Genomic DNA, 27,981 nt, shown 5'->3' on the forward strand with positions numbered 1-27,981 from the left:
GGTTGGGCCGGTTGTCGAGGCGGCATCTGCGGTGCCGGGCCCCACACCCGTGGCGGAGCTGGCTGGTGCAGTTGGAAGGGCGCTCCTGCTCTCGGTGCAGGTCTCTGCGGCACTCCCTGGGGCCCAGGTTGCGGTCGAGGCTGGGGCTGAGGTTGAGGCCTGAGCGGAGCCTGAGGCTGAGGCTCTGGTAGCCCTCGGCGGGCCAGTACCAGTGGCCCCACTCCTCCGGGCAACTGCAGGCGAGGCGCAGGAAACCGAGGAACTGGTTGCACTGGAGCAGCTGGCACGGCGGGGCCAGGGCCCACTGGTGCTATGACTCTCGCCAGAACTATCGGCCTACCCGGTGCTGGGACAGCCGGGCCTGCGGGCGGAATCATGGGGCTTGCCGGCCCAGCAGGAACTGCTGGCGCAGGACCTCCAGGTGCGACAGGAGCGGCAAGGCCAGGCGGAGGTGGCAGCGGAATGGGGATGGGGGCCGGCGGGGCCGGCAGGGTGAGGAGCAGGCGTGGGGCCGCTGGTGCCGGTCCTGCAGGTTGTGCGGGACCGGCCGCGCTGGCAGGGCATTGAGGGCCCGTCACCCCTGCAGCGTCTCTCTGTGCCGCACTCACGTCTCCCATGAGATAGGTGGCCTGCGCCAGGTCTTCATGCATCGCTTCCATTTGCGCCTCCAACGCCCGGTAGCGGGCTTCCTCCTGACCTCTCAGGTCTTCTTCAGCATCCCATCCAGCTTGCTTTCCTCCCAGGCTCGTTGTGCACACTCGGCCCGCCCCACCTCCTCTTCCATAAAGCCGGTGTCCACAACCTGCGGGCCTGGTGCAGTGAGAGTCCCAGAAGCGGGCGGGCCAGGCATCTCTGAAGCGCCAGCGACCCAACCCTTGACAATTCCTGTCACCACGAGCATCTCGTATTGCAGCACTTGGGCTTGATCTTGGAGGGCACTCCACCGTTCCTCACCCGCTGAGGCCCCCAAGTCACTGCCCCAGGTTCCGACTGAACCTACATTGGCATACTCCCAGCTCATTAGCTCCGTCTGGGGCGCAGTCCAATCCTGGAAACTACCTCCCTCTCCAGGCAGGGAACATTCCACCAAGCAACCCGCAGCTTCATCCTAGCGATACTGGGGAAGGGTGCTAATTCTCGCTGTTCCTGCGGTGAAAGTGGACGTCTGGCCGGTTTCCCAAACCGGACCTTCTGTTGTCCCCAGGTTTTCCGACACTGGGGTTAAACTCAAGTCAATCATGGAGCAGGAAAACATGGTTCCACGACGTCTTTCCCTGCTGTCCTGGGGTCGCGGACCCCACTGCCGAGGCATGGGCACAGATGTCAAAGGGGCAAAGCTTCGTCCCGCGATGACTCTGGGCCATGCTGTCCTTGCATTATTTTATTTTTATTTTTATGTTACTGGTTATAACATAATATGGCGGTACTCTGGCTAGAGAAATGACATCCTGACATAAGCACTGATGTAACCCTTCCTGCCCTCCCTCTCATAATCTGTCCAGGTTCACAGAATCAGCATTGCTGACAGATGGCCATCTAGCCTCTGCTTAAAAACGTCCAAAGAAGGACAGCCCACCACCTCCCGAGGAAGCCTGTTCCACTGATGGACTGCTCTAACTGTCAGGAAGTTCTTCCTAATGTTTAGCTGAAAACTCTTTTAATTTAATTTCAACCTGTTTGTTCTGGTCTGACCTTCTGGGGCGTAAGTAGTAACATTTCACATTATACAATGCAAAATTACATGATATGATCCTACTTACAGCAACAGGCAATACACCGTATGTTCAGTACTACAGACCACAGACCCTAAACAGTTACCTAATTAATTTTCTAAACCATTCTGTACAGTACTACCCTATTACCTGTGTAGAAAAACCCTCTTGAATAATTAAGTTTTGCATAGTTTGTGGAAAGATAGGAAAGTGGGAGCTTTTCTGACCTCATCAAGGAGGCCATTCCATAAGGTGGAGATCACAATGGAGAATGCACATTTGGACAGTTGTTGATTTTGTCCATTTGTAGGCTGGCACCCGCAGAAGGTCCAGCTCAGATTAGCATGGCAGAGCATAGGAGAAGAGGCAGTCCCGCAGTTATGAGGGACCAAAGCCACGAAGGGCTTTGTATGTAATAGGTTGATGGGCATAAGTCAAGCGGGGGAGAGCTGAAGATTGAAGGACTACATCCAGTTACAAGAAAATCTCAGGTCTCTTTGCAGGGGGCTTGGAAGTCTCTGGAGTGGCCTTTCCATCTCCATGACAAGAATGCAGTGCAAACAGATGGCAGGCAAAATCTCCCTTCCCTCTCTCACACACATACAATATGTCTCTAAGACGGCATCAGCATTCACTCCCACTGCCACAGTGTGATATTGTAGCATGCACATTCTTCAAAGAGACAATTCTTTCTGTGTGGGAGAGAAAAAGAACTCCTTTTCTAGGATGTCTATATTAAGGGTGTGCATAATTTAAAAAAGGCTGAAAATACATAGAGAAATTGCTGGTTTGGCTTGTTAAAGCAACTTTCAGAACAGTGAAACAAAATCGGGAAACGAAGATGTAACGACTAGACATGGGCATGAACCAGGAAAAAACCGAACCATGGGGTTTGTGGTTCGTGGGGTTTCAACAAAGCACAAACCACGAACTGGAACAGAACTGGCCCAGTTACGAACCAATTTGTGGTTCGTGGTTCTTGGGGTTTAAATGCCCCATTCTGGCAGGGAAAGGGGCATTTAATCGTTTAAAGGGCCCTTTCCCGCCACTTGCAAGGGGTAGGACCCTTTAAGCTATCAGCTGGCAGGCGGCAGGGGGGATCCCCTCCTCGCCGACTGCCAGCTGATAGTCTAAAGGGACCTGCCGCTTGCAAGTGGCAGGGCCCTTTAAATGGCCCAACCCCCAGCCCCAACCACCCCAACCACCCCAGCCCTAGACCCAGCCCCTCACCCCCCATCCCCCAGCCCCCCACTTACCTTCCCTCTGAAGCAACAGCTGCCATTTGAGGGGCGGAAAGGCTGTTTTCGGTTTCCTCTGTTGCCCTGCGTGCCCGCAGGGCAGCAGAGGAGGCCCAAAAGAGCCCTCCCACCCCTCAAAGGGCAGCCGCGGCTGCCGTTTGAGGGGCGGGAGTGCCCTTTCCCGCCTCCTCCGCTGCCGCGTGGGCTTGCAGGGCAGCAGAGGAGGCCTCCACCACCCGAGCATCAGATGGACCATCCAGCAGCATCTTGTTTTCCTTAATGGCAAATCCGACTGCACTCATCATGCAACCAACTGGATCCAAACAGGAGAGACTGAGCCTTTAGTGATAACTCTGTTGGCAGGAAGAGGATGTGCATGGCACACGTGAGTGCACTTCTTCAGCGCTTCCTTGGCAATGGCATTGAGTGGCTCACAGGGATTGAATCTCAAAAGGTTTGCTTTGTACTGGGAAACAGCAGAGGGCACGGTGCTGTTGGTGCCAGCATCACCATCTCTTTCCGTGTAAGGAAAGGCCGGCAACATCCACATGGGCATGCAAACAAGGATTTGAAGAGAGAGGGGTCTCCCTCGGCATCCAAGCCGTTGGCTGCCACAAAGACTCATGTTATGCAGATTAGGGTAAAAATTGGAAAGAAAAGCAATTATTAAAGGAAAGCTGCAGTGAGGAGCTTCCAGGCATGTGGAACTGGTTTATACTCATTCAGTGGCCTTTTGCTGCTGCTGTCCTGCACTTAGGTGCCATGGTACCAGTGCCACTACTTTGACTTGAGGAGTCCTCCATGGATAGCAGGTTGAGGAGCCCCAGGAGGAATTTCACCTTGCCAACAGCCTTCTGGCTGTTGGGGCTTTTCTGATTAAAACTGCTAATCCAGCATTAAATGACAGGGAGGTTTAGCAGGCATGTGCCTTTCATCCTCGCACACACCCATGTGGAATACTGATCTGGTCTTTCCAGATCAGTATTCCACATGGAAGGACCAATCTGGTCAGATTTTTATGTTGAAAACAATCTTTGTTGGGACACTGTTATTTCAAACCACTTGATGTCTGATGTTCATAATATTAACATTTGATGAATTGCTGACTAAAGGTCTACCCTTTATGTTATCACAAACACAAGACTGCCAACAACCTAGATGAATGGGCCAGCACCTTACAGTGGGATGTTTTGAGTCAAGGGTGGATTTGGGCAGTTTTCAGTCAGAGTACACTTGAATATAAGACCACAGAGAAAGTAAGTCATTTGAGCATCCCCGTGTAAGATGTCTTGTGCAGAGAGACTCTCAGAGAGCAACCGAATTATTTAAAAGAGCTTTTTACTCAGATAGGAGGGCTGTATTGTAGGGAGGTGGTCTCAAAGAGATGCTTCACTAACAAATTAAGGACCACTCTGCTGCCTTATCTGTTGCTCTAGGTATGACCCTCCTGGGTAGTTTCTATGTTGTCTAATGTTAGTCTTAGAATTGCTTTTGGTCTGTTCCAGCATTTCTTCAACTCTGTATTGGATTTTTGCTCGGGTTATGTCTTTGTAAACTTGCATTTATTTACCCTATGTTTACTGAAAGTCCTTGAGATTGTTTGTACTAATCTCACTCTATGTAATCCACCTTGAGTCTGTGGCCATTTTCACATGCGCCCCGGGAGATCCCGCAAACTCATAGCATGAAGCGTCTTCCTAGCACAATCTCCCGACATGATCCCCTTTAATGGCCCGATGATGTCAGAAAAAGGGCCATTAAATGGGGTCGTGCCCAGAAATCGCGCTAGGAAGACGCTTTTATGCCATGAGTTTCGTGTGATCTTCCTCGGTGCGTGGCCATGTGAAAAGAGCCTCAGTGAGAAAGGCAGACTATAAATGCCATAAATAAAATAAAATAAATAATTACTCAGTATTTGACGCAGATTGATTCAATAGAGCTTACTCCCAGGTAAGTGTTCTTATAATGGCACTGTAATTATCTGCCACTAGAGACAGGGCATTTTCTGTAGCGGCACCTCGCCCTTGGCACACCCTCCCCCTTGGGGCTTGCCTAGTTCCTACTTTACATTCTTTTTAGCACCAGGCCAAGACACTGGTGTTTAACCTAGGCTTTTAATTACTTTTTTAAAAAATCTTACCAGCTTTTTAATAGATCAAAATGGGTACTTGTGTTAGTTTGTCTGCAGCAGCAGAAAAGAGCAGAAGTTCAGTAGCACTTAAGACTAACAAAATTTGTGGTAGGTTATGTATGAGCTTTCGTGAGTCACAGCTCACTTCTTCAGATATCTGAAGTAGCGAGCTGTCTCACAAAAGCTCATACCCCACCACAAATTTTGTTAGTCTTACAGGTGCTATTTCAACCAAAAAGGAGACTGCAATGAAGAAATCAGAAGATTGAGATTCAGAAGAGCAGCTGTGAGGGAACTAGAAAAGATCCTCAAAGATAAAGACGTCTCTCTGGGAACCAAGATCAAGATAATCCATACTGTGGTATTCCCTATTACTATGAATGGAATTGAAAGTTGGACGGTGAAGAAAGCTGACAGGAAGAAAATTGATTCATTTGAAACGTGGTGCTGGAGGAGGATTTTGCGGCTACCATGGATGGCCAAAAAGACAAATAAGTGGGTAGTAGATCAAATCAAGCCCGAATTCTCCCTAGAAGCTAAAATGACAAAAATGAGGCTATCGTGCTTTGGTCATACCATGAGAAGACAAGACTCTCTGGAAAAGTCAATAATGCTAGGAAAAATGGAAGGCAGTAGAAGAGGAAGACCTAAAACAAGATGGCTTGGCTCAATAAAAGAAGCCACGTCCTGCAGTTTGCAGGATCTGAGCCAATCTGTCAATGACAGGATGTTGTGTTGCCATAGGTTGGAGGTAACTTGACAGCACATAACACACACACAGAGGGAGAAAGAGTAGTAGAAAAGAGCAAGAGTCCAGTAGCACCTCTAAGACTAACATTTGTGGTAGGGTGTGAGCTTTTGTGAGCCACAGCTCACTTCTTCAGGTAACTTAAGGTATTCTGAAGAAGTGAGCTGTGACTCACAAAAGCTCACACCATACCACAAATGTTGTTAGCCTTAGAGGTGCTACTGGACTCTTGCTCTTTTCTACAGCTTTTTAATGGTCTGTTTCTGCTTTAGGAAAGGCCTTTTCTGGAATGGCTTCTTGTTTCATATTGTGATGTTGCTTTCATATTACGAGAGGAGTTAGCCGTGTTAGTCTGTATTTGCAAAACTGTAGCGTCCAGTAGCACCTTTCAGACTTACCAACTTTATTGTAGCATCAGCTTTCAAGAACTACAGCTCTCTTCGTCAGATGCTGAAGAAGAAAGCTGCGATTCTTGAAAGCTTACGCTTTCAATTAATATTAGTATTAATCTGCCTCAGGCATGACCGTGACGTGCCTAAATGAATAAATGAAAACCGCCGACCTCAACAGCCAGCAGCGGCCTGAATTTGTGCCTCATGAGGCGCCTCGGCGAGGAAGGCGGGGTGAAAACTAACCAATTCAGCCGGCTGCCATGACGCTGCCGGGCCCCCGAGCTGAGGCGACTCGCCTCCCTTAGGCGCTGAAGCTGCGCCCCGCACACGCCCTGCGGGAGCTCGTCTGAACGCGCCCCCGCGAGTCTTCCTGCCCGCCGAGTCCCGCGCAGTCCCGCCCCGCCTCCGCCTCGCCTCCGCCGGCTAGGCGGAGCTCCGCGGCTCGCCCGGCCTCTCAGGCCTTGCCCAAAGATGGCGGCGGCCGCCTGGGCCCGCGGCTCCTTGACGGCGCGGCTGCCGCGGAGGCTGCCTCTCTGGCCGGGCGGCGTGGCGGCGGGATACGCCACCGCAGTGAGGGTTGACGCGAAAGGCCGCCGGGCCCCAGGTAGGCCGCAAGCCGGGGCTCTCCCGCCTCAGGCCGGCCCCTTTCCCGCCTCAGCAACGGGGCCTCTTGGCTCGCGAGCAGGCGGCGGCGGCGGCAGGGACAGGGACGGGCTGGTGGAAGATGCGGGTCCGACAGGGGCTGGCTTCGGTGCCTTCGTTTTAGAGCCACCTCGGGCAGGTTGCTGTTGGTGCGATTTCCCCTTTTCTCCCCAATGGAGGAAACCGTTCTCCTCCGTATGATCCTCAGAACAACCCTGTGAGGGAGGTCGGGCTGAGAGGGTGTGACAGCACAGTGCAGTCCTGAGCAGAGCGACTCCAGTCCAAGCCCATTGATTTCAGTGGAGTCGCTTTGCTTAGTTCGCTGTCAGGCAGCCCGTGTGACCTTCCACAGCAGAGGAGGATTCGAACCCGGGTCTCCCGGATCTTATTCAAACCATGCAGTCTTAAACAGAGTGACTCCAAATTAAGCCCATTGATTTCAGCTTAGACTGGAGTAACTTCGTTTAGGGTTGCACTGTAAAACTCTAACCCCTATGCCACACTGGCTCTCTAAGCATGTTTAGCACAAAAGGCCGGCCTATTTTTGTTCTGTTAATTTACCTAAAGCCTGCCTTTCTTACAGAGACAAAGGGTGGGTTACACAGAGTAGATCTGAAACAAAGCATAAGTGTTTAATCATGACATGTTAAACAATAAGAAATTACATCACGGAGCGTGCTTACAGCAAGAGGCAGTGTATTGTATACAGCAGCATAGTCCCCAATTCCTATCCCTTTATTAAAGCATCTTCCTGAACCGTTATGTTATAATACAGCCCTATTACCTTTATAAAAATGCTTTCCTGAATTGTTCTGTTTTGTGTGGGATGTCAGGAAAGTGGGGAGTTTTCCTGACCTAGGGTTGCCAATCTGCAGGAATTACAACTTTTTTCCAAACTACAGAAATTGAGTGCCCTTGGAGAAAATGGCTGCTATTACATCCCTCCAAAGGTACTCCACTCCCAACATCTCTGAGAATTTTCCCGTCGTTGGCAACCCTACTCAGGCATCATTGCAGTCTTACAAATGTATGTGTGATCACCTTTTTGTCTCATACCAGCCTGCTCTGTGCAGCTGGATGAGGTGCTGCAATGGGATGCATGCAGCATTGCAGACTTTAAGGATGAGAGTTATACTTTTAATGCTCCCTTACATAAAAACTCCCCTGTCAGCAATAGCCACATCACTTAGTTGAATTAGATGTGGTTCAGACTGTGCAATTGTGGCAGAGATGTAGGCTTTGAGGTATCTTAACTAACTTGCCCAGAACAGTTGTTAGGCTAACTAGCCTATAATTTCCTGAATATCCTTTGGACTCCTCTTTTAAAATTGTTGTTACATTTGATGCTTTCTAGTAGGAAAGAATTTTTAGTAACAAGTTACATAATAATGATTAGAAGATCAACAGTTTCACTTTTTTGTCCCTTAAGAACGCTTGGGAGTACGCTGTTCAGACCTGAATACTTAATAACTCTCAATTTTTCCATTGGACCTATAGATTCATCTCTGAACCAGTTTTTCAGACACCCTTCCCAAAAACAACAGGTCCAGTGTAGTTATCCACACCACATTTTTCATAGTGGAAAACAGATACAAAGAATTTATTCAGTTTCTCTGACATCTCTCCATTTTCTTTAAGCAGTCCTTTGTCATCCAAATGTCCAACTACCTCTCTTGCTGTTTTCCAGTTTCTGATATATTTTCAGAAATCTTTATTGTTTCCCTTGATATTCATAGTAATCTATTCCTCAAATTCTGTGATTTTTTGTAAACATAAACTGATCTAAGTTAAAATGATCTATGTATCTAAAAACATGTGCCAGCGTTTAGCCTTTCTGGGAAACCAGACCCTCAGCCAGGGGTGCTCTGCTTCATCATCCTCACGTTGTAGGGAGGGAAAAACATCTTTTGGTGCTAAAAACAGTCTTTTGGTGCTACACCTCTGAAGATGCCAGCCACAGCTGCTGGCGAAACGTCAGGAACTACAATGCCAAGACCACGGCAATACAGCCCGGAAAACCCTCAACAGCCATCATCTTGCACATATTCGGAGACTGCCAAAGATGGATCCTTCAGTTGAGCCATGGTACAAGAGCTCCTGGGGCTGCCTCACGCATGTTCCAGTTTGGCGCCTTGTGGCAATTTAAAACAACTACAAATACTTCTAAAATGGCATTGGCAGCCATGGGATGGACCCGTGGCCACCGTCACTTGTAGTTTGGTCCTCAGAGTATCACTCCTGCATAGGTCTTCCTGCTAGACTTTTTCTAACACAGATGACATCAGAAATCACCACATAGTGTTGTGTTGTGTTGTGTTGTGTATCAGACTGCATCTGGTTATCTAGTACTAATTTTTTGTGTGCTTCAGGGAGTTTGTTGAATGGGGTTTAAGAGTTTATTCTTGTGACACTTTCTGTATTCTAATAAAAGAAACTTTTGCATTACAGGTGTATCAGTACGGAAGGGAAGGCCATTACCAAATGGAAGACGAAGGAGAGAGGTGAGAAGTTAAAGATGCATGTAGTGTATAGAGTTATCTATTCCTACCATATATATTCTATATGGTGTAGCCATATTGAAGAGAAATCAGTTTTGGACCTGTTTAACTGTTGTAGTTCTCAAGCAAGGAATCCTGCAAATTGTACCTCTGGGAAAGAGCTAGAAAAACCTAAACAAAAATTCCTTTCTGCTTTTACAATTCCTAAAGGTTTTTTTTGCATTACCATTGACTCCTTCCCGCACAAAAACTCCTTGGTAACCATAAACGAATTTTAAATTGGTTGAAAATTGGAACATAGGTATGTCTGTAGTGGAATTTCAACTAAAGATACACAGCATCAATTTATTTGAGCTCAAAGTACCTGGCCATCCTTCAGCAGGTTGTGTAGTGACTATTTATTTATGTATGTCATTTATAGTCTGCCTTTCTCACTGAGACTCAAGGCGGATTACACAGTGAGAGATTAGTACAGTCTGTATCAAGAACAGTTTCATAAACAATGCCGTAGGGTAAATAAACACAAGTTTACAAAGACAGAGCATGAACAAGAATCCAACACAGAGTTGAAGAAAGGCTGAAACACAACATAAGCAATTCTAGGGCTGCCATAGGAACACATATTAAAGCAATATCAGTTTAGTATGTCAAAATGTGATTAAACCAATTAAACCAGTCCAAAATGTTCAGCAAGTAGTAGCTAGGCAGGCTGTGGCCCTGTCTTTGATGTTTCAATGTCACAAAAGTATAGCACTGCAATACTTGAGTAACCTGTGACATGCCAAGAGCACAAAGGTAACATTTGAGTAATTCAAATATTATTTTATTATAAAATAAAAAAGGATGATGTATATAATTTTGTTTTTGTGGGGAAGTTGAGAGATAGCTGCTGGTTCAAGGCCAAATGTATGCTTCCTGGTAGAGCAAGAATTTGGACCCATCAGATTCCACCCAAGTTGGAACTGGCTAAGGCCTACTTCCACTGGAGGATTGGATTAGCCAGAATTATAATGGGTGGTTTTAGACTGGTTTATGTTTGAGGTTCCTAAACGTCTGTTTTAGAAAGACTCTCCTTGTTCCATATGGCTACTGGAGCTAGTTACCTTCTTGAGAGGAATGACTTTTGTGAGTTGTATGTTGAATATCTAGATTCGTCATCAAACCTTGACTTCTTCCCCTGCAACCTTTGCTAGCCTGGAACTCCTAGGACTGAGAAGATGGAGGTGGATCAGGACTGGACCAGTGTGTACCCAGCTGCATGTGCTTTTAAGCCTTCTTCCGTGCCTCTCCCCATTCGGATGGGCTACCCAGTGAAAAGAGGAGCACCTCCTGGGAAAGAAGGCAACTTGGAACTTATAAAGGTAAGATTCAGTATTGTCTGCACAAAGTGACATTGTTATATTTTCAATTCAAAATTACAGCTGCTACTGGTTAGAGCTTTTTATGCTCTCTGATTTCTTGGGAATCAGGCAGTAATAAAATAGCAGCAGTGCAAATGGAAGGAGCATTTGTAACAAACACAAACTAGAGTGCAGCTCTTCAAAGCAGTCTTTTCCATCTGACTCCTCAAGATGTATTCTGTGCAATTTTGCTGATAAAGCCACTTGCCTTTATTCTGATTTGGATACTGCTTTAGTGCAAATATAAGATACAGAATATACTCAGAGACCAGCCTAGTAATCTCTGCTAGGGTGAATTTCTGTTGTTGTAGCCTGAGAACAAGGGAAAAGCTCTGGGAGAGTAATTGTTCACCCCCACTATTGTTGATCTTGTGGAGGAGGGGAATAACTAATTCTGTCCAAAAGGCAAATTACTGTTTCTCTGAAGGGGAGGACATGAGGTCACTTTTAAAGAAGCTGTAAGGTGCTTGCAGCAAGACCTTCTTTCCTACTTACACACAACCCTAGCTAGAACGAGGTTGGGAAATGTTCACTTTCCCCTCTCCCATGCTCCTGCGTCCCCCCTCCCATGCTCCTGCAAGGCAGGACACTGGAATCTCTCTTCAGTTATTTGCCATCAATCCAGGATATTTGTGCCCTGTGCTAGGGACCTCACCTTTTGCCCGAGCAGCTGCCCAAGGGTCCAGTTGGTCCCAAGGGGTATTTAAGTGGTTGGAACACGCAAGAACAACTGAGTGAGTGCTTCACAACTAAAAGTGACTTTATGACTACAAAGGCACAACTTTAAGGTAATACAGTAAAGCAATAGGGTGCAGGCTAAGGAAAATAAAAGCAACATAGAAAAGGAACTTACCGTTGCTGAGCACCAGTCCCCCTCCCCATAGAAGCTGGTGGGTGACTGCATCATAGCCCTCTGCAAGTCCATGTGTCAGTCCCTGGCAGTTAGATCCCCAAGTGCTCCACAGTTAACACACAGGTGTTCCAGTTGAAGTAACTTTATTAGAGATCCATTCAGTACAAGGTGCTCAGACAGTGAAATTGGCAGAAGTGACGTAGATAGGGCCAGCAGTGTTAGTTATAGGGAATATTCCTGCCTTTGGGAAAAGGACCGTTAGCCGGGGGGTGAGACAGTGTGAGACGTTATTTTAGACTGGACAGTGAGAAAGATGAACTTACCTTTAGTTCTCAAGAAGGCTACATCCGGAGCCAGTTTCACCTGGCATTCAAGGACACTGGCTCAGAGGACTGAAAAAGAGAAAGTAAACACTTGCAAGATAACCTACTGGCATTACAGCAATAAATAACTTCCCATACTCTCAGAGACTAGAGTCAGATATAACATACATTCATGGCAGATATGCAGGAGGCATATATGACACCATACAGTCGAGCACAACACACAAACAGGCACCCCCTTTTCAGGATCTTCCTCATATGTGTCCAGAAAACATTACCCAGTCTGAGCTTGGGGTTCAGAGTCAAAACAGCCTGCCAACCAAGGTTGCCCTACAGCAAGATGGCAGCAGATTGAAGAGAGTGTGTTATTTTCTGGTCCAGGCTGTAAAGTAGTCCATTAAAAAAAAAAGAGAAAGAATAGGCTGATCCCCAGCCTGGATTCAACCTCAGTGACTCCACTTGGGCTCTTCATCAACATATATGTCAGCTCCATCTCCCCACCCCCCATCTTATGTACCAGGTTCCCAAAAGAAGCCTTTTCTTAACCAGAATGGTTTTTACAACTACCAGCTAGCTGCAAATAACCCCCTCTGAGGCAAGATGCTCCCATTTTGGCTCTTTTCACACATTCCTGGATGAAATTGATTATCTTCTCAGTTCTGTTTCTCCTTTTCATCAAATCTAGGGGGATTCCGCATGATCAATTTTGATCGGACTTTCTGAGCAGTCATGCCGCGGTGGAGTCCTACGCATCCACTTCTCCCCGATTCCACATTAGGCTTTTGTTTCTCATATTTCATCGGCTCAAAGTCCATGCGGAATTTTTGACAGGATAAAAATCGATTCCTCATCGCTTTTTCCGGGGGAAATGTCGAATGATGCACATCCTCATTTTTTTATTATTCCCCCCCCCCAAAACGTTGCTACACATAAACGTTGCATCAAACCAACACATTAGAAAAAAAATTCTCACAAAAAAAGTTGCTACACATAAATGTTGCATCAAATAAACATATTGGATAGGCCAGAGCACTTCCCGCTGATATTGTGGAAGAGTATTGGCTATTGACATTTGGAGGGAAAATTGTTACCAATGACCCCGCGTCTATCTTTCCCACTTTCTTCGTGAGTGGTGTGGTTTAGTGATAGGTGTTGTGTTGAGGACGGTCTCTTTCTCTCTCCATGAAATGCCTAGACCACTAGTTGAACGCTGAAGTCCCTCCATCACACTTTCACTCTACCTCAGAAGCTGTCTTCTGTCAGCGAGCAACAAGTAACAAATTTGGCGTGTTGTAAAATGGACTCGTTATTGGTCAGCTGTTGTCATGTGACACGATATGTTTCTGCATAGATTTGTAGAAACATTGCAATGTTTTTTTACATTTTTTTTTTAAAAAAAAGAGGGGAAGGGAAAGAGTAGTGGGTGTAGCTTAGAAATCATGATTGGCCAATCACATTAAGTTGATTCGAAGGGCAAGAGAAAAGAGCAAGGGTGAGGAGAACATCGGATAAAGAATTCCGCATGATTAAAATCCCTAATCCGCTGCGCATGGACAAATAAGTCGGGGGAAAGCAGGATGGGAAAAAAACGGACAAAACGTGCAGTGACTTCGAATCTGCTGCTAGGATTGCCTTCCCACGTGTGGAAACACAAGAAAAAATCGAGGTCATTTAGAAGCTGAAGCAGGGAAAACCATTCGTGCGGAATCACCCCTAGCTGAGGCTGTGGATATTCTGAATAAGTGTGTGATGTGCTGAGTGGAGACTAATAAGTGAAGCTCAGCCCAGATAAGACCAAAGTACTATTGGTTGATGATGTAGTTGAATTGGAATTCCACCTATTCTGGATGAGTTGCTATTCGGTCCAGAGCCAGCCTTACAGGTGGACATCCTGGTATCACCTGTAGGACAAAGCACATTTAACCAGCTTCGGTTTCAGCTGTTCCTTACAGATCACAGCTATTCATAATTTAGTAACAGCCAGCATAAACTACTGTAATGTATGGGGCTGCTCATGACCATTGTTTGGAAACTCGGAACAGTTTGCTGCAATGCGGTTAAGTTCTACAAGAAGGAAGGAAAATATTTCCCTGCTACTACTACTTAAACAACTTCTCTGCTTATGCCTATTTCTGGGCACAATTCATGTTCTAATTTTGATCTATAAAGCCTTAAGTAATCTGGGAGTTGGTTTCTGAACAACACCAGCCTTTCAATCATTCATTCAAATCTGCCCAGTTGTTAAATCTTTGAAGACCTTGTTTCCAACTTCAGGTGTGAAGTGAGTGATTTTTTTTGCCAATATACCTTGGATATGGGAACTTCTTTTCCCATATCCACTAAATTGGCATTTAGTGGCATTTAATAGCATTTAAGTGGTATTTGTTTTCCTGCAGATTTAATAGCATTTAGAGTGGCTGCAGTTTTTAATCTGTGTTTGTTGTGTCTTTCTCATTATTTTTACTCTGTTTATTTGGTAGCTTACTCTTTATAATTGATGTTTGTGCCTTAAACTATGGTTGCATAGCCCTATCTGTCTTTTAGCATCATTCAGATATTAGTGTATATGTAATTCTTTCAGATCCCCAATTTCTTGCATCTAACACCAGTTGCCATCAGGAAACACTGTGCTGCTCTTAAAGGTGAGTTTTATAGTTTGTGTTCAGTTTGAGACCTGTTTATAAAGAGAAACCTGAAATTGTACCCTTTTATGGGAGTTCTCAAGCCTTCTGTGAGTTCTTGAGAGTTTTCAAAGCTTCTTTAAAAACAGTGTGCCTCCCTCCCTGTACCTTTTTATTTCTATTAAAGGTACCCAGTGACTCAAAAGAATAAATTAACTACTATGGATACTTTAAAAAGCTATCCCCATTAGCTTTTGTATAATGCTAAATTATTAACTGCTTATAATTTAGCATTATACAAAAGCTAATGGGGATAGCTTTTTAAAGTATCCATAGTAGTTAATTTATGGATTTTTAAAAGGTTTCTGGGAGCTGTTTTAATAGGTAAGTGTTTTATGCCTTCTGTGATACTGTTTTTAATCTGGGTTCCAGTTGCCTACAAGAATGGGAGGGCTTATGAATGGCTTAGGACAATAAATAAACATGTGTTAATTTTTGCCTAGGAATGAAGATTATGGGTCTGACTTCATGTGTAGGAGCCACAGCTCTGTAATGCAAATTAGTGTTGAATCTGAATGATGTAGTTATGCATGTTTTGTTAGTGGTACTTGACTGAGAGCTAGCGTGTCAGTAACAAAGACAGACACAAGCAATTGAACTTTACCCATGTCGCTGTGGTGCTCGCATGCAGTTGCACAGGATTGCACCACAGGGAAGCAATACCTGGGCCACTGTAGCTTTATGCGGAGGTGGTCTGGAACACATTGATACATTCAGAGAAGCAGCTGGGCAAGTTAAATGTGCCTCCCCTCTGCAGCATCAGTCTGGTTAAGCTGTTTTTGAGAGTTTCTCAAGCCTTCTGTGAACACGGTGTGCCTCCCTCCCCAGCATAATAAGTGCGAGGCACTTTTTGAGCAGCATTCTTGCCCCAGACCTACAGGAGATAAAGAGTGTACAAGGCTGATTTTCGGAATTCCTCCTCCCCCACCCCCCACCCTGAATCCCTTGGCGATTTCCTACATGGCTTGACTTGGTATAGGATTTCACTAATTGTTAATTGTTTGAGGTGCCTTGACAAGCTGTCTAGAATACAGGTAAAAGGCCAGGAAGTCTGGAATACAGGTAAAAGATGTGTGAAGAGTATTTAGACTTTACAGCTGTCAGGAGCATCAGAAGGAATGCTGAAGGCATGTGGGGAGAGCTGTGTCTACTCATTCACACACTGTGTACTTTTCTGTCTGGGCTTGTGCCTCTTACAGTCAGCGCTTTTAAATGTAAGTTTCCCCTTCATTACCTGGGAATCGAGTGAAACTGGTATTAAACATGATTCTTCTGGCTAGCTTGCTGAACATCACAGTTGCTAATGTGTTATCAAAACAAATGTTGACTCTTTAGACTTCTGCACAGAGTGGCCAGCTGCCCTGGATAATGATGAGAAATGTATTCAGGATTTTCCCATTGGAATCGAAACCACCGACTACGTTTCAGCAGGCCCATCTGTTCGTAACCCTAAAGCAAGAGTGGTGACCTTAACAGTGAGTAAACTGGAGAAGGAACTTTGTGCTTTTTTTCATATTGGGTTCTTAAAATGAGTTTGATTGCAAGCACTGTGATCATGAAATTGGTTTGTTCTAAAAGGTCATATTATAGAAAATGTTTGCCAGTGAGACAGCAGTCAGCTTCAGTAGTAAGAGCTGCTCAGTATGTATCCAGTAATTTTTGGCATAAACATCAACTGTTTTGAGAACCTTTATTTGTTGAGAAGCAATATAATTTACGATACATAAGTAAATATTAAGTAACATTAGGAGCTATTTGCTGTGAGTGGTATCAGATACATTGAAATAAAATTCAGTGTAACTAGGTTCCTGTGGGTGGGTGTCTGTTCAAACAGGATAACAGTTATAGTAGGAAACAGTTACTCTGTAGTTAGATGGGATTGGTGCTCATATTTGGGGCCATAAGTTTAATTATTTGGCTTTTATGGAATAGCTTAATTTCGTGCAGTGCTATCATTGTCTTTGGCACTGTTCAACATACGCAAAAATATCCTCCCTAGACATTTCAAATCTAAACTTTGACTGTGGAGAGAAAGTGAAGATGTTGGGGGATGGGAGACATAAGGGTAAGGAATGAGAGAAGCTTGGAGTAACCAAGAATGGCCTTTGTTAGTATGTACAAAGTGATTTTTATTGTTCGAAGCCCTTTGCTTGCCATTCTCAGTAATCCTTAAAATAACTGTGTGAGGCAGGTCAGCGTTTATCTCCACAACCAGATTGAAATACTGTCCTGCAGTCCAAATAACCAGTCCTGCAAACGTATTCCTTTCCGTAAATATAAAACCATGTGCCTTTCCTTCAGAATGTCCATTTGGAAAGGCTGTGCGTGTGAGGTGTCCTGGGTGTTCACTATTAAAAAATGAAACAGCCCGCCATCTGGCCTCTCCTAGCCCTGATGATGAGATTTGATTGATAATCCTGGCCTGTGATGGGGTCCTATTAATTCCCTGAGAGCCTAATCTCCTGGGAAGAGTGGGGCAGAGAACGATTGGAAGTTGAAAAGCAGATGGCCGTGAGGTGGCCATTCGCTGGGAAGCCTGGGCTAATTCTCACCAAGGTGGTAAATGGCAGTTCACATGATGGAATGTTCTTTCAGTACAAAAAATTCCCTCCACAGAGAAAACTTCTTTGTAGGGGAGAAGTGTTCTAGCTTAGCTTTCTCCGTGGTGTGCTCTTTTTCTAGGAGTAGAGAATTTTTTTCCCTGTGGAGGAGTGTTCAGTCATGTGTCCTCCCGAAGTGGTACAGTCCAGAATCTCAGACACTGGCTTACCACTTAGAATCTCTAGGGTCATCTAGTCCAGCCCCCTGCACCATGCAGGAAGTTCACAGTTACCTCCCCCCCCCCGCGCACGCACACACACACACATCCAGTGACCCTTACTGCGTGTCCAGAAGTGAGTATTAACTTCAGTGAGTACTAACTCTTGGCTTCTAATAACTTTGTTAAATCCTTTTAGATTTCTTCCAAAGGCTTTCCTTGCTTCTTTTTTGCTTCCTTTTATAAATACCGTTGCATTCCCCACTAAGATTCTTTCAGTGGCTTTCCCCCCAGCTCCTCCAGGTGCTTGAAGAAATGGTAGAGATAGCCCCCCAGTGTTTCAGTTTCTCATTTGTAGGATGTTGGACAGTGCATAATGTCATGCACTGCCGAAGCACAGAATTCAGCTTCTGAGAGGTTCAGCTTTGATTCTAAAAAGAAAAGTTTCAAGCCATTGTGAAGATTTTTTGTGGACAAGGAGGGGGCTTTCGTGCTCTTTATCACACCCTGTCCTCCTTTATGACCTTCAGAACCAGAGTAAGTGATGGAAAAATTGTAAAGAATGCCACACATTAGTTTTGGTAATCAAGGTAATCAAAGTTCAGCGTGCTGATTATGACTTTCAAAGCCCTTCTAGAGGATAGTCACTCCCCGTATGTCCCTACGTGCCAGTTACAGTCCTTGCAATGTTACCTTCTGGTTGTCCCCAGCTTGGCATCTGTTCCTTTTCAATAGTGGCTCCCACAAAGTGGAATGTGTTCCTTGAGGAATTGAGGAGGATGCTGTCCTTAAAAGTTTTTAGGAGGTCCTGTAGGACTGTTTTATTTGTTAGAGCCTTTAATGGGGTTTGAGCTGCAGGCATTTTTGTGTTGGGGTGGTAATGGGGTTTTATTGTATTATGGATTGTTTGAATTTTGAATTGTGAGCCACCTTCAATCCATGAGGGAAAGCTGGGATATAAATACTTTAATAAATAAATAGCTTATCCCTGTATTAGAGGGAGGGAAGGGAAAGGAACAAGTCATGTCTCCTTTTCACTTACCTCCCCCCACCCCCCCCACCCCCACATAATATCTGGACTTTTCTGAACACATTGTGGAATAAACACCAAATGTTCTTCTGCATAGAGCTCTCTAGAGTGCAACAGAACTTCCACTCATTCACCCTTCTATTCTTATCTACTTCACTTTGCCCACCACTTTGCCCACATGTGGTCAGATCTAAAACTGCAGTCCTTCTGGCCTCTGTGTCTGAGGAATACACCTCCTTCCCCCTCAGTCAAGCTGTATCTACTGCTATGTGTACTTTCACACAATGATTCTTTAGCCCTCACTGGAAGAAAAGGTTGTACCGTCTGTATTGGGTGTTCAGCTTGCTGTAACACTGACTTAACATTGAAGACAAATCTTATGCTTTGATACCCTTTTCCCCCCCTCCCCAGGTAAAGCTCTCAAGCCTCAACTTGGATGGCCATGCAAAGAAGAAGCTCATTAAACTTGTAGGGGAGAGATACTGCAAGGACACAGATACCCTGACCATTACAACAGACAGGTATTATAACATGAGAATATGATCTACATAAGTCAGGTAGTCAAGACCTTATCTAATATCCATTTCTGTCCCCCTCAGCTGCTGTTAGGATTTAAAAGCAATAGGCAATGTAGCAAAGTTGCCAGCTGTGGCAAATCATGGTTGGTCTTTGCTCCTCTACTGTCCCAACAGGAAATTCAAGCAGATGAAGATGACCCTAATAGGTACAAAATTGTTGGGGGAAAGATTGTGAAGCGTCCTGAAATGCAATGTTTTTTCCAAGCTACTCAGTCTGATGTGAATTTGACTATTGACTTTTTTTTAACCATTAAATACTGGAAATAGTCCCTCATTGAGACTGTTTTTCTTGCCTCTTAGGTGCCCATTAAGAAGGCAAAACTATGACTACGGAATATACCTTCTGACAGTGCTGTTCCATGAATCATGGGTAAGAATCAGTGGATATAAGAACTGAAAGCAAAGCTGGATGAAGTTGTGTAATATGGGTTTGTTGAAGCATTGCTCACAATTCATGTCTTACATTCATTGGGGGGAAAGAATCCAGTGAACACCTGTACTGACTGAGTTTTGCTCTAGGATCAAGGCTATGGTTTTTCACAGATGGCTTTGTTATTTATTTTAAAGATTTATACTCCATCTTTGAACCAGATGATAAAGATGGTGGCTTAATAAGCACTAGTTTAAATGCAATGCCTTGGCAGCTCACTGGCAGAGGCAAATGCTAGGCAAAAGGCAGTTAAACCAGGTATTCTTTCTTGCGGGGTGGAGATCAGGCCCCCATTAGCTGCTATTTCTGTGATTGATGGGTCAGAACAACCTGATGATATTAGATGCCTACTGAAATGCTCTTCATTTTCCCAAAACACTGAGCAGATGGATCAACTCCATCATAACTCAAACCTGTTTTTTAGAAAAGTTCACTTATTAGTGTACTGAAATAGTGGAACTGCTGAATTCTCCACAGTCAAGAATGGAAGTATTAAGGCTTCCAACTAGGGGTGTGCATGCTGAAAATATTCGGATTTCCTGCTTCGGGTTTACCTGAAGCAGGAAAAACAATCAGAAATACCCAAAACCCGAAGCGGCTTTGTATTTGAATCGCTTTGGAATGCTCTGTAAATATTCGGAGCATTCCAAAGTAATTCAGGGGGCTGGGTTTTCTCCCAGCACCTCCACCCACTCCCACCCCAAATCCCACACTTACCCCCCCTTCCCTCCAGCCCATTTACTTGGCCCTTTAAAGATCCCTTTAAACTATCAGCTGGCAGGCAGCAGGGGGGGTTTCTCCCTGCCGCCTGCCAGCTGATGGTTTAAAGCGCAGGCGCTGCACGGCTGCTCCATTTGGCAGAAGAAGCCTGGCAGTGACTTGACTTTCCCGGTGCTGAGAGTAAGGGGAGATTTCCCCCCCCCCCTCACCAGGAGGGCGAGCGCTGGGCTGTTTCTCCCCGGTGTCAAAGAGACATGGAAAATCTCCCTGTGTCTTTGACATCGGGGAGATGCAGCCTGGCGGCCGAGACCTTCCCGGTGTGAAAGGGAGGGGGGATTTCCTCTGTCACACTGGGAGGACGAACGCTGGGCTGTTTCTCCCTGGTGTCTTTGACATCGGTGAGAAGCAGCCTGGCTGCTTTTCCCTCCCCTGTTTTGCTGGGCGGATTCTGAGGAGTAGCTTACTCAGACAAACTGTGTCCTTGTGGATCTGGTGTAGTTGAAATGCTGACTCATATTTTGAGTGCCCCTTTGAGAGAGATCTGGATTCAGCCAATGATTACTTCAGGGCCTTCTTCTGCTTTCCTAGTTTTTTTGCTAGCTGATACTGATTATGGCATAATGCTGGCTGTGCCAGAATTCCTGGCTGCTGTGGCTTCGGAGCACGGGTGAAATTAGAGGGTGGTATTAGTGTGATTTATGTTGTCCAGGATTGTTGGGTAATCGGATTATCTGAAATAAAGGACTAGAAAGGAATGGCAATATAGGAAAAGTGGGGAGGAGGGATGTCTCTCCGCCTCTTTGTCTGGAGTCCAGCACTGTTAGCATCAGACTGATGCCAAAGAATACAAAGTGAAGGTCCAATATAAACATTGGCTAGTACAGATAGTACCCAGTAACTTGCGCTTTTCCTGGAGCTTGAATGTAGTTGCTCAGGCACTCACATTTTTTTTCATTTACTTGTATCTTAACCTTCCTTCAAGAAGGCATACAAGGAATCATTTTATGCATATTACAGTCCTGCAAGATGTGTTTGGCTGAGATAGCAGATGAGCTCAGCTTCCCGGCTAACCAGGGGTTTGAATCTTTTGCCGCCAGGCTTTCTGGCCTAAGCCCAACACTCCTATCAATCACTACTCTGCAGTTTGTCATCTTGATTTCTTTTTCTTTCTGTGCCAAGAGAATCGTCAATATTGGTGTCAGAAATGCTCTGTCAGCCAGCATTGTTCTGATAGGTAATAATTGGCACAGGAATTTCATTGGCTTCTGGAAACTTGGTTTCTCAAGTTAGTGGTGGTGGTGGTGGTGGGGGGGTTGTTCCAATTTAAGCGCCAGGTGGTATACCGTAGTGCATAACATGCTGAGCGTCTGTGCCATGGATGACTCCTTGCTGCCACTGAGTGACTTTGCTGAAGTTACCTTGCTTCGCTGTCATTCTATTCTTCTGGGCTTGTGTGCAAGGAGACGCAGGCAGTGTGGTGCTCCACCAGCACACATGCAGTGCACATGCACATGCTGATAAAATTTCCACATTGCTAGCGCAGCAATCCCCTCTAGAGCCACTGATTTTGAGAGATCTGGAAGCCTGGCTCTTGGGCTGATGAATTCCAGAGCGCATCTGTCCCTGGCTGTAACGTTACTCAGTGATGGAAGACTTGGCCATACGATATTGCTCTGTGAGTGCTTGGTGTGTATTGAATACACACAAGTCTCGTGCCCTTTTATTACCTTTCAACTTCCACATGAATACTTAATCACCTCGTCTGTTGTAATTGTCTTTGATTTCAATGAAAAATTCATGGCTTGCCATGACACACTGGATTTTTTTTTTCCATGATCAGGGTGATCCCTCAGGGAAAAGCTAGTTTAATACATTTTTGGCAACTCCAAATGAATATATATATTCTAACTCTTGGTGTGATTTAAATAAAAGGGAAGAAATCAGCCTTTGAGGATGGCGCCAAGATTCTCAGCTTGGTAACAGAATAGGGTTAGGAATTGGTGCAATACAATGTACTGTTGGGTAGGAGCAGAGGAGCCCAGACTCCACTCTTGTCTCTGCCAGGGCACTCATCCTGTGCTTTTGGAGTGGGACAGAAGTAGTTGTGGTTGTAAACTTGACCCTGGGCTGTGCCACTGAATGTTGCCCCTTACGAAAGCAAAAAACAAGCCCATAAAACGACAGCATTCTAGGAAGAAAACAAGGCTTTGAACCCTTCTTTCTAATATGGCTGGTTTTCTAGTGGAATGATTTTTTGGCATGCAGTTATGCGAGTGCCATCCAGCAAGTTCGTACATACAGTGAGAGAGAGAGAGACTGAGATTTATAACTGGGTTTTCTCCCAAATGAGAACCCAAAGCAGCTTATAATGTCATTCTCCCCTACTCTAATTTATCCTCTCAACACAACATCCCTGTGAGGTTGGTTAAGCTGAGACAGAGTGACTGGCCCGAAGTCATCCAGTGAGCTTTCATCCATCTGGTCGTTACTTTTGATTACAGAAAAGCAAGAGAGCTGCATCCATTTATTTATTTAAGACATTTTTAGTCTGCCCTTCTTGTTGAAAGGATTCAATTCACAGGAAAAAATGGGAATTTTCAAAGGTGCTATGTGCAGCCAATTTATTATAGAAATTCATCTGATGCATTTTTGGGAAATGCTCTTTTGTCAAGAATACTAAAAGAAAAAGATATACCACACATTAGGATGGAATATTCTTTCTGGTTGTTAAAAATACAACTGCCAGGCAATGCAAATTCTTAAGTCTGGTATTATGACATCTTTTGTTGTAACAGTTTAAGGGGTACATATTCATTATTCCTTTCAAAACCTGATTCAGAATCTAGATGGACCATCTAGCACTTTTCACAAAGAACAAAACAATTCTTTGTTGTTTAAAGGGTAACTATTCCTTTAAAATAGTTTTCCTGCTTTAAAACAAAATGTCCATTGCCATAGACCTCCTTAGTTAGTATCTATTTAAACAACCCTAATGAAATAACAAATGCATATGATAAATTCCTGTCTAGGGGATAGTCATGTACTTCATCTGTTGATAACTTTTTACTCTCTAATCATCCTAAAAGTGGTGTTCAGTTTTTATAACACCAGCATGGTGTAGCAGTTAGTGTGTCACCCTAGAACCTGGGAGACCCAGATTCCAGTCCCTAGTCTCCCATAAAAACTGGGCCAATCACACTATCTGAACCTTACTTACCTCACAGGGTTGTTGTTTGGATAAAGTGCAGGATGGGAAAACAGTGCTGGAAGCCACTGTGATTTCTCATTGGGGATAAAAGTGAACTGTACATATCTAAAATAATTATTTTCACTAACTGTTCTTGTAACTACAATAATTATTTTGCAGCTGAAAGTAAATAACTAAGACAAGGTCTTCCATTTACTTTCTGTTGTAAAATAATACATACACCTTCTCTGTTGGCATTCATTGATGAGATACAGTTTAGCATTCATCCAGGCATTTAGCCGATCATATGTTTTATGCTATTGCTGTTTTAATTGCTTTTCCTGGAGTTGCTCTCAGCATTGCTGAATGTTATGGTTGAGGATATTAGCTTTTGGACACTGAGAGATCTCTGTCTTTTGGTGCTACACCTCTGAAGATGCCAGCCACAGCTGCTGGCGAAACGTCAGGAACTACAATGCCAAGATCACGGCAATACAGCCCGGAAAACCCACAACAGCCATCGATATTAGCTTTTATTGGTTAGTTGTCTTGAAGTTGTATAAGCTCAAAGACACAAGATGTAAATATTTTAAATAATCTATTTTATAAATCTTAGCAGCCATAAAATGAAGAATTCCAAATTGGTGTTAGTGGTTACTCAGTTGATTTCTGTATGTCACTAGTGGCTTTCCTTTCTCTTCATATCCATCTTATGCCTCTAAACTTGCAGTAGCTTCTGAATTCAACCCACCTTTACTTGTGAGAATGCCATTAGCATATTATTCAGTGTGAGGAAAATGAGTTTTTGCATGGCAACAAACACATGGAAGCTTCAAACCTACCTGTAATTATATAAAAATGGTCATAGATTCAGAGGGTTAGCCTGTAGTTGCAAAATAGTAAAGAGTCCAGTAGCACCTTTAAGACTAACCAACTTTACTGTAGCATAAGCTTTCGAGAACCACAGATACATGGAGGGTATAGAGAAACTGGCTAGAGATGTATAGGTGGTGAGGCCAGTTTCTCCATACCCTCATGCATCTGTAGTTCTCGAAAGCTTATGCTACAGTAAAGTTGGTTAGTCTTAAAGGCGCTACTGGACTCTTTACTATTATAATATACAAATGGAAAGGGACGTCCAGGTGCTACTGTGACAGCCCAGTGTGGGATCCTCCTGTCTAGTAATCATGATTTCTTATTGAATCGGCTTTAGTTATTCTTTTGTCACATTTTCAAGCTGCCCTTCTTCCAAGGAGCTCTGAGGGATATACATGCCCTCCCCCTTTTTTAACCTCACTGTAACCTTGAGATAAACTTGGTTGAGTGAGGGAGCAAACTCCATAACCAAGTTGAGCTGAGTTCAGAGCCCATCAACAATGCCACAGGGTGCCTGGCCTTGTGTCTTGCTGAAAAATAAACTAGGCATCCAGATGTTGTGTGCCTTCTGATTTGTGTGTGTTAATTCCCTGGATGGGATATGTCAGCTACAGGCTCTAGCCCTGAGGTTCTCAGGATGTTGAAGATTGAAACTGTGAAGCCTTGCTGCCCCCCAGTGGCAAATCGCACACCTTTTCAGTTTGCAGAGGTTAGCAGGGGACGTGTGGTCCTCATGAGAAATGGGAGAGTGCCGAAGAGTGGTGGAGCTGCTCCCTGATAGTTGAGAGCAATGGCTCCTTGGCAGCTTTTTGGCTTTAATTGGCAACTGACAACCATGCAAAGACTTAGTTCGCTAATTAGAGGCCTGTTTGATTTTTTGTTGTTGTTATTCTGTCATTTTGCTTTCATAAGGAATGAGAACATGGGTTTTCTTTTTCATTCTTGTTAAATTGTGTGAGAGCACATACCTCGTAAATTGAGGAGCAATAAATAATAAAATAGACCTAGTTCAGGCCCAATATACCTCGATATCCCTCTTGCATGTGTGCCCCCAAGGGGTACACTGATACCATCAAGCATCAGTTTCAGGAATAAAGGCTTGAGGAGGGACATTCTCATTTAATTTAACTTTTTGTTCTGATGAGAGTTATTTATATTGGGGCCTGCTACATTTTTTTTTTTTAAAAAAATGGTAAATTGGTTGGACAATATACTAAATAATGTAATTCCTGGTAGTACTCTCAACCTGTGAAGATGTTCCAGTGAGAGAGCTATAAACTATCCTTTTGTTCTTGTGGAAATCTCACTATTAAATTTGTTTTCTCTTCCATCTCGTGCTGTTTTTCCTGCAGCAGAATCTTCTGCAGAAGCAGGTTGTTTACATTGCTCCGCAGTTAAGAGATTCCTTTACCCTTGCTGATACAAACTCATCGTCTTGGTGTTCCACTAACCAATGAGTGTCTCTCAACTGCTAGGTTCCCTTCTGCAGTGGCTGTTAATCTTTTGTTGTACAGGGAATAGTTCTACATTGACTTGTCCTGTGGGAAGATGCTGTGTCTAGCAGTGACTCCTCGTGCATGCAAAGGATTCTGGGGCACATGCACACAAAGCACTGAAGAGGCTTTTGGTGTGGGGGGGTGTGCCTTACTGTCACTCTGTATATACTTTGTATCCTGCTTCTGTGGCACAGTGTCACAGTGGAAGTGTCACAGTGGAAGCTCAGTAGTGGAAGTGTCACAGTGGAAGCCCAGTAGTAGCACACTGTCATTCATGGGGGTTTCCTGCTGCTACTATCCCCAGGTAAGCTTCTGACGGACTTCAGGATGCCCTTCTGTGTTGGAAGCCACTCTCCTAGATCCTTGAGGTCTATGTACTGCTAACTTTTTCCTCTGCTTAACTTCTTCCTCTGCTTAACTATCAGTTTAGCCTTTTCTCTTAACACAGTTGTTTCTTTCCAGAAAACCGAACCGTGGGAAAAAGAAAAGACTGATGCTGACATGGAGGAATATATCTGGGAGAATAGTGCCTCTGAAAAGAACGTTTTGGACACACTGTTTCGAATCAGAGCAGCTGAAACTACTGAGGAAACCAGCAGAGAGGCACTCCTTGCCTGGGATATTGTACAAGACTACAAAAAATCAATGGTGGTGTTAAAGAATGAAGGAGAAACCGAGAAGAACCTTTCAGAGTATAAGGAGTGTGTGAAACGATTATTAAACTTGAATGCCTCGTAGTGAAAACGGCTCTTTCATGTACATGTGCATCATACAATTCACATTACTATTTGGTTTAATTTCAGTGACCTCTCTGTGACCAGTTTCTTACATCAGTGACCTTACTGTTCTAGAAACTTATATTCCCTCAATATAAAAATATATTGCCCAAGGAAAGTCTACTTATCCAGACTGCCATTCTGGGCATCTTGGGATTCTTTTCACTTTGCAAAATATTCCGCATTTTAGCTTGAGTGAGTAGCTTTCATGGAAGCCTTACTTTTTCAGCATTCCTTCAAACTAGTATGTTTCTCATCCACAACTAAGGAAGTATGTGTATTTTTGCATAAAGCTGAAGGGTGCAGAGGTGGAGAGAGCTAGGGCTTTTAGGCATGACATATGGAACATTTTATTATTTCCTACATTCCAGTATCTTTCACCATCTATTTCTTGTTTCGTGATTTCCATTTTCTGGTTCACTGTAGTTGCTGTCACAAACAGAGAATGTAACAACCAATTTTTTTAAAAATTCATCAATAGATCCAGAGGAGTTAGCCATGTTAGTCTGTAGTTGCAAAATAGTAAAAGTCCAGTAGTACCTTTAAGACTAACCAACTTTATTGTAGCATAAGCTTTCAAGAACCACAACTCTCTTCATCAGATTGGTGTAGTGGTTAAGAGCACAGGACTCTAATCTGGAGAACCGGGTTTGATTCCCCACTGCTCCGCTTGAAGCCAGCTGGATGACCTTGGGTCAGTCACTGCTTCTAGGAGCTCTCTCAGGCCCACCTACCTCACAGGGTGTTTTGTTGTGGGGATAATAATAGCATACTTTGTAAACCACTCTGAGTGGACATTAAGTTGTCCTGAAGGGCGGTATATAAATCGGATATTATTATTACTACTACTACTTTTCATCAATATATCTCATTCTTAACATGGCCTCTCTGTTGATACTTAAAGCTGGAGTTTGGGGCCATGGACAGACAACACAGATCTTTCTACAAACCTAAGAAAAGCCCTAGCTACACATAGATAACAGACAAACCCAAGGGTGCCAAACATCTGAAAAGGCTAGTTATTTCAGATATCTGGCTTCTTCAAAGTTTTTGCTTTTTAAGTTTTCATGTGGTAGAGGAGGCACTTTCAGAAGTAATGGCGTATGACGATGGAGCAGATTCCTATCCAAAACACGGTGCCTCTGCTGAAAGTGCCAGCTGTTGCATCAACCTCACCCCCCTTCCCCTCTGCATTTTCCTGTCTTATGCCAGGGCTGCTCTTGGCTGGGTGGGGAAATGCAGCGAACTGTGCCCTACTCACAATCTTTGTGAACTCACGCACGCTGGAGACAGGCAAATCTTTCAGCATTCTGTATCTGGAATAATTCTAGTGATACTTCTAGTAAAGGAAACTGACAGAGGAGAGTACTTTTCAGAAATGCCAAATAGTTGCTAAAAATGACTCACAAAGAATTTACACTGACATTCGTCTGATAGAACCATTATTGTGGTCTCTCTAATTTTGCATAAAGCATTACAGTATAGACAACAACAGAATCTTATTGGAGAAAA

The 27,981-nt window shown here is 44.4% G+C and overlaps 1 protein-coding gene across 1 annotated transcript; it reads left to right on the forward strand.

The window, feature by feature from the left end:
* Positions 1–6,656: 6,656 nt before the first annotated feature.
* MRPS35 (mitochondrial ribosomal protein S35) lies at positions 6,657–26,437 on the forward strand. Its single transcript, XM_055000735.1, has 8 exons — positions 6,657–6,825; positions 9,312–9,364; positions 10,555–10,722; positions 14,519–14,579; positions 15,954–16,093; positions 18,818–18,927; positions 19,285–19,354; positions 26,156–26,437. The coding sequence occupies exons 1-8, from the start codon at positions 6,693–6,695 to the stop codon at positions 26,429–26,431; spliced, it is 1,011 nt and encodes a 336-aa protein (XP_054856710.1). The 5' UTR covers positions 6,657–6,692; the 3' UTR covers positions 26,432–26,437.
* The last annotated feature ends 1,544 nt before the right edge of the window (positions 26,438–27,981 follow it).

The sequence above is a fragment of the Eublepharis macularius genome, chromosome 16 (assembly GCF_028583425.1).
Source record: "Eublepharis macularius isolate TG4126 chromosome 16, MPM_Emac_v1.0, whole genome shotgun sequence".
In the NCBI taxonomy this organism is placed as follows: domain Eukaryota; kingdom Metazoa; phylum Chordata; class Lepidosauria; order Squamata; family Eublepharidae; genus Eublepharis; species Eublepharis macularius.

What these genes read in the sequence shown, in the direction of transcription:
- MRPS35 (XM_055000735.1), top strand. Translation starts at nt 6,693, where the DNA reads ATGGCGGCGGCCGCCTGGGCCCGCGGCTCCTTGACGGCGCGGCTGCCG. An exon ending in GAAAGGCCGCCGGGCCCCAG is followed by an intron (nt 6,826 to 9,311) that starts GTAGGCCGCAAG and finishes TTTGCATTACAG; the next exon opens with GTGTATCAGTACGGAAGGGA. An exon ending in GCAACTTGGAACTTATAAAG is followed by an intron (nt 10,723 to 14,518) that starts GTAAGATTCAGT and finishes TAATTCTTTCAG; the next exon opens with ATCCCCAATTTCTTGCATCT.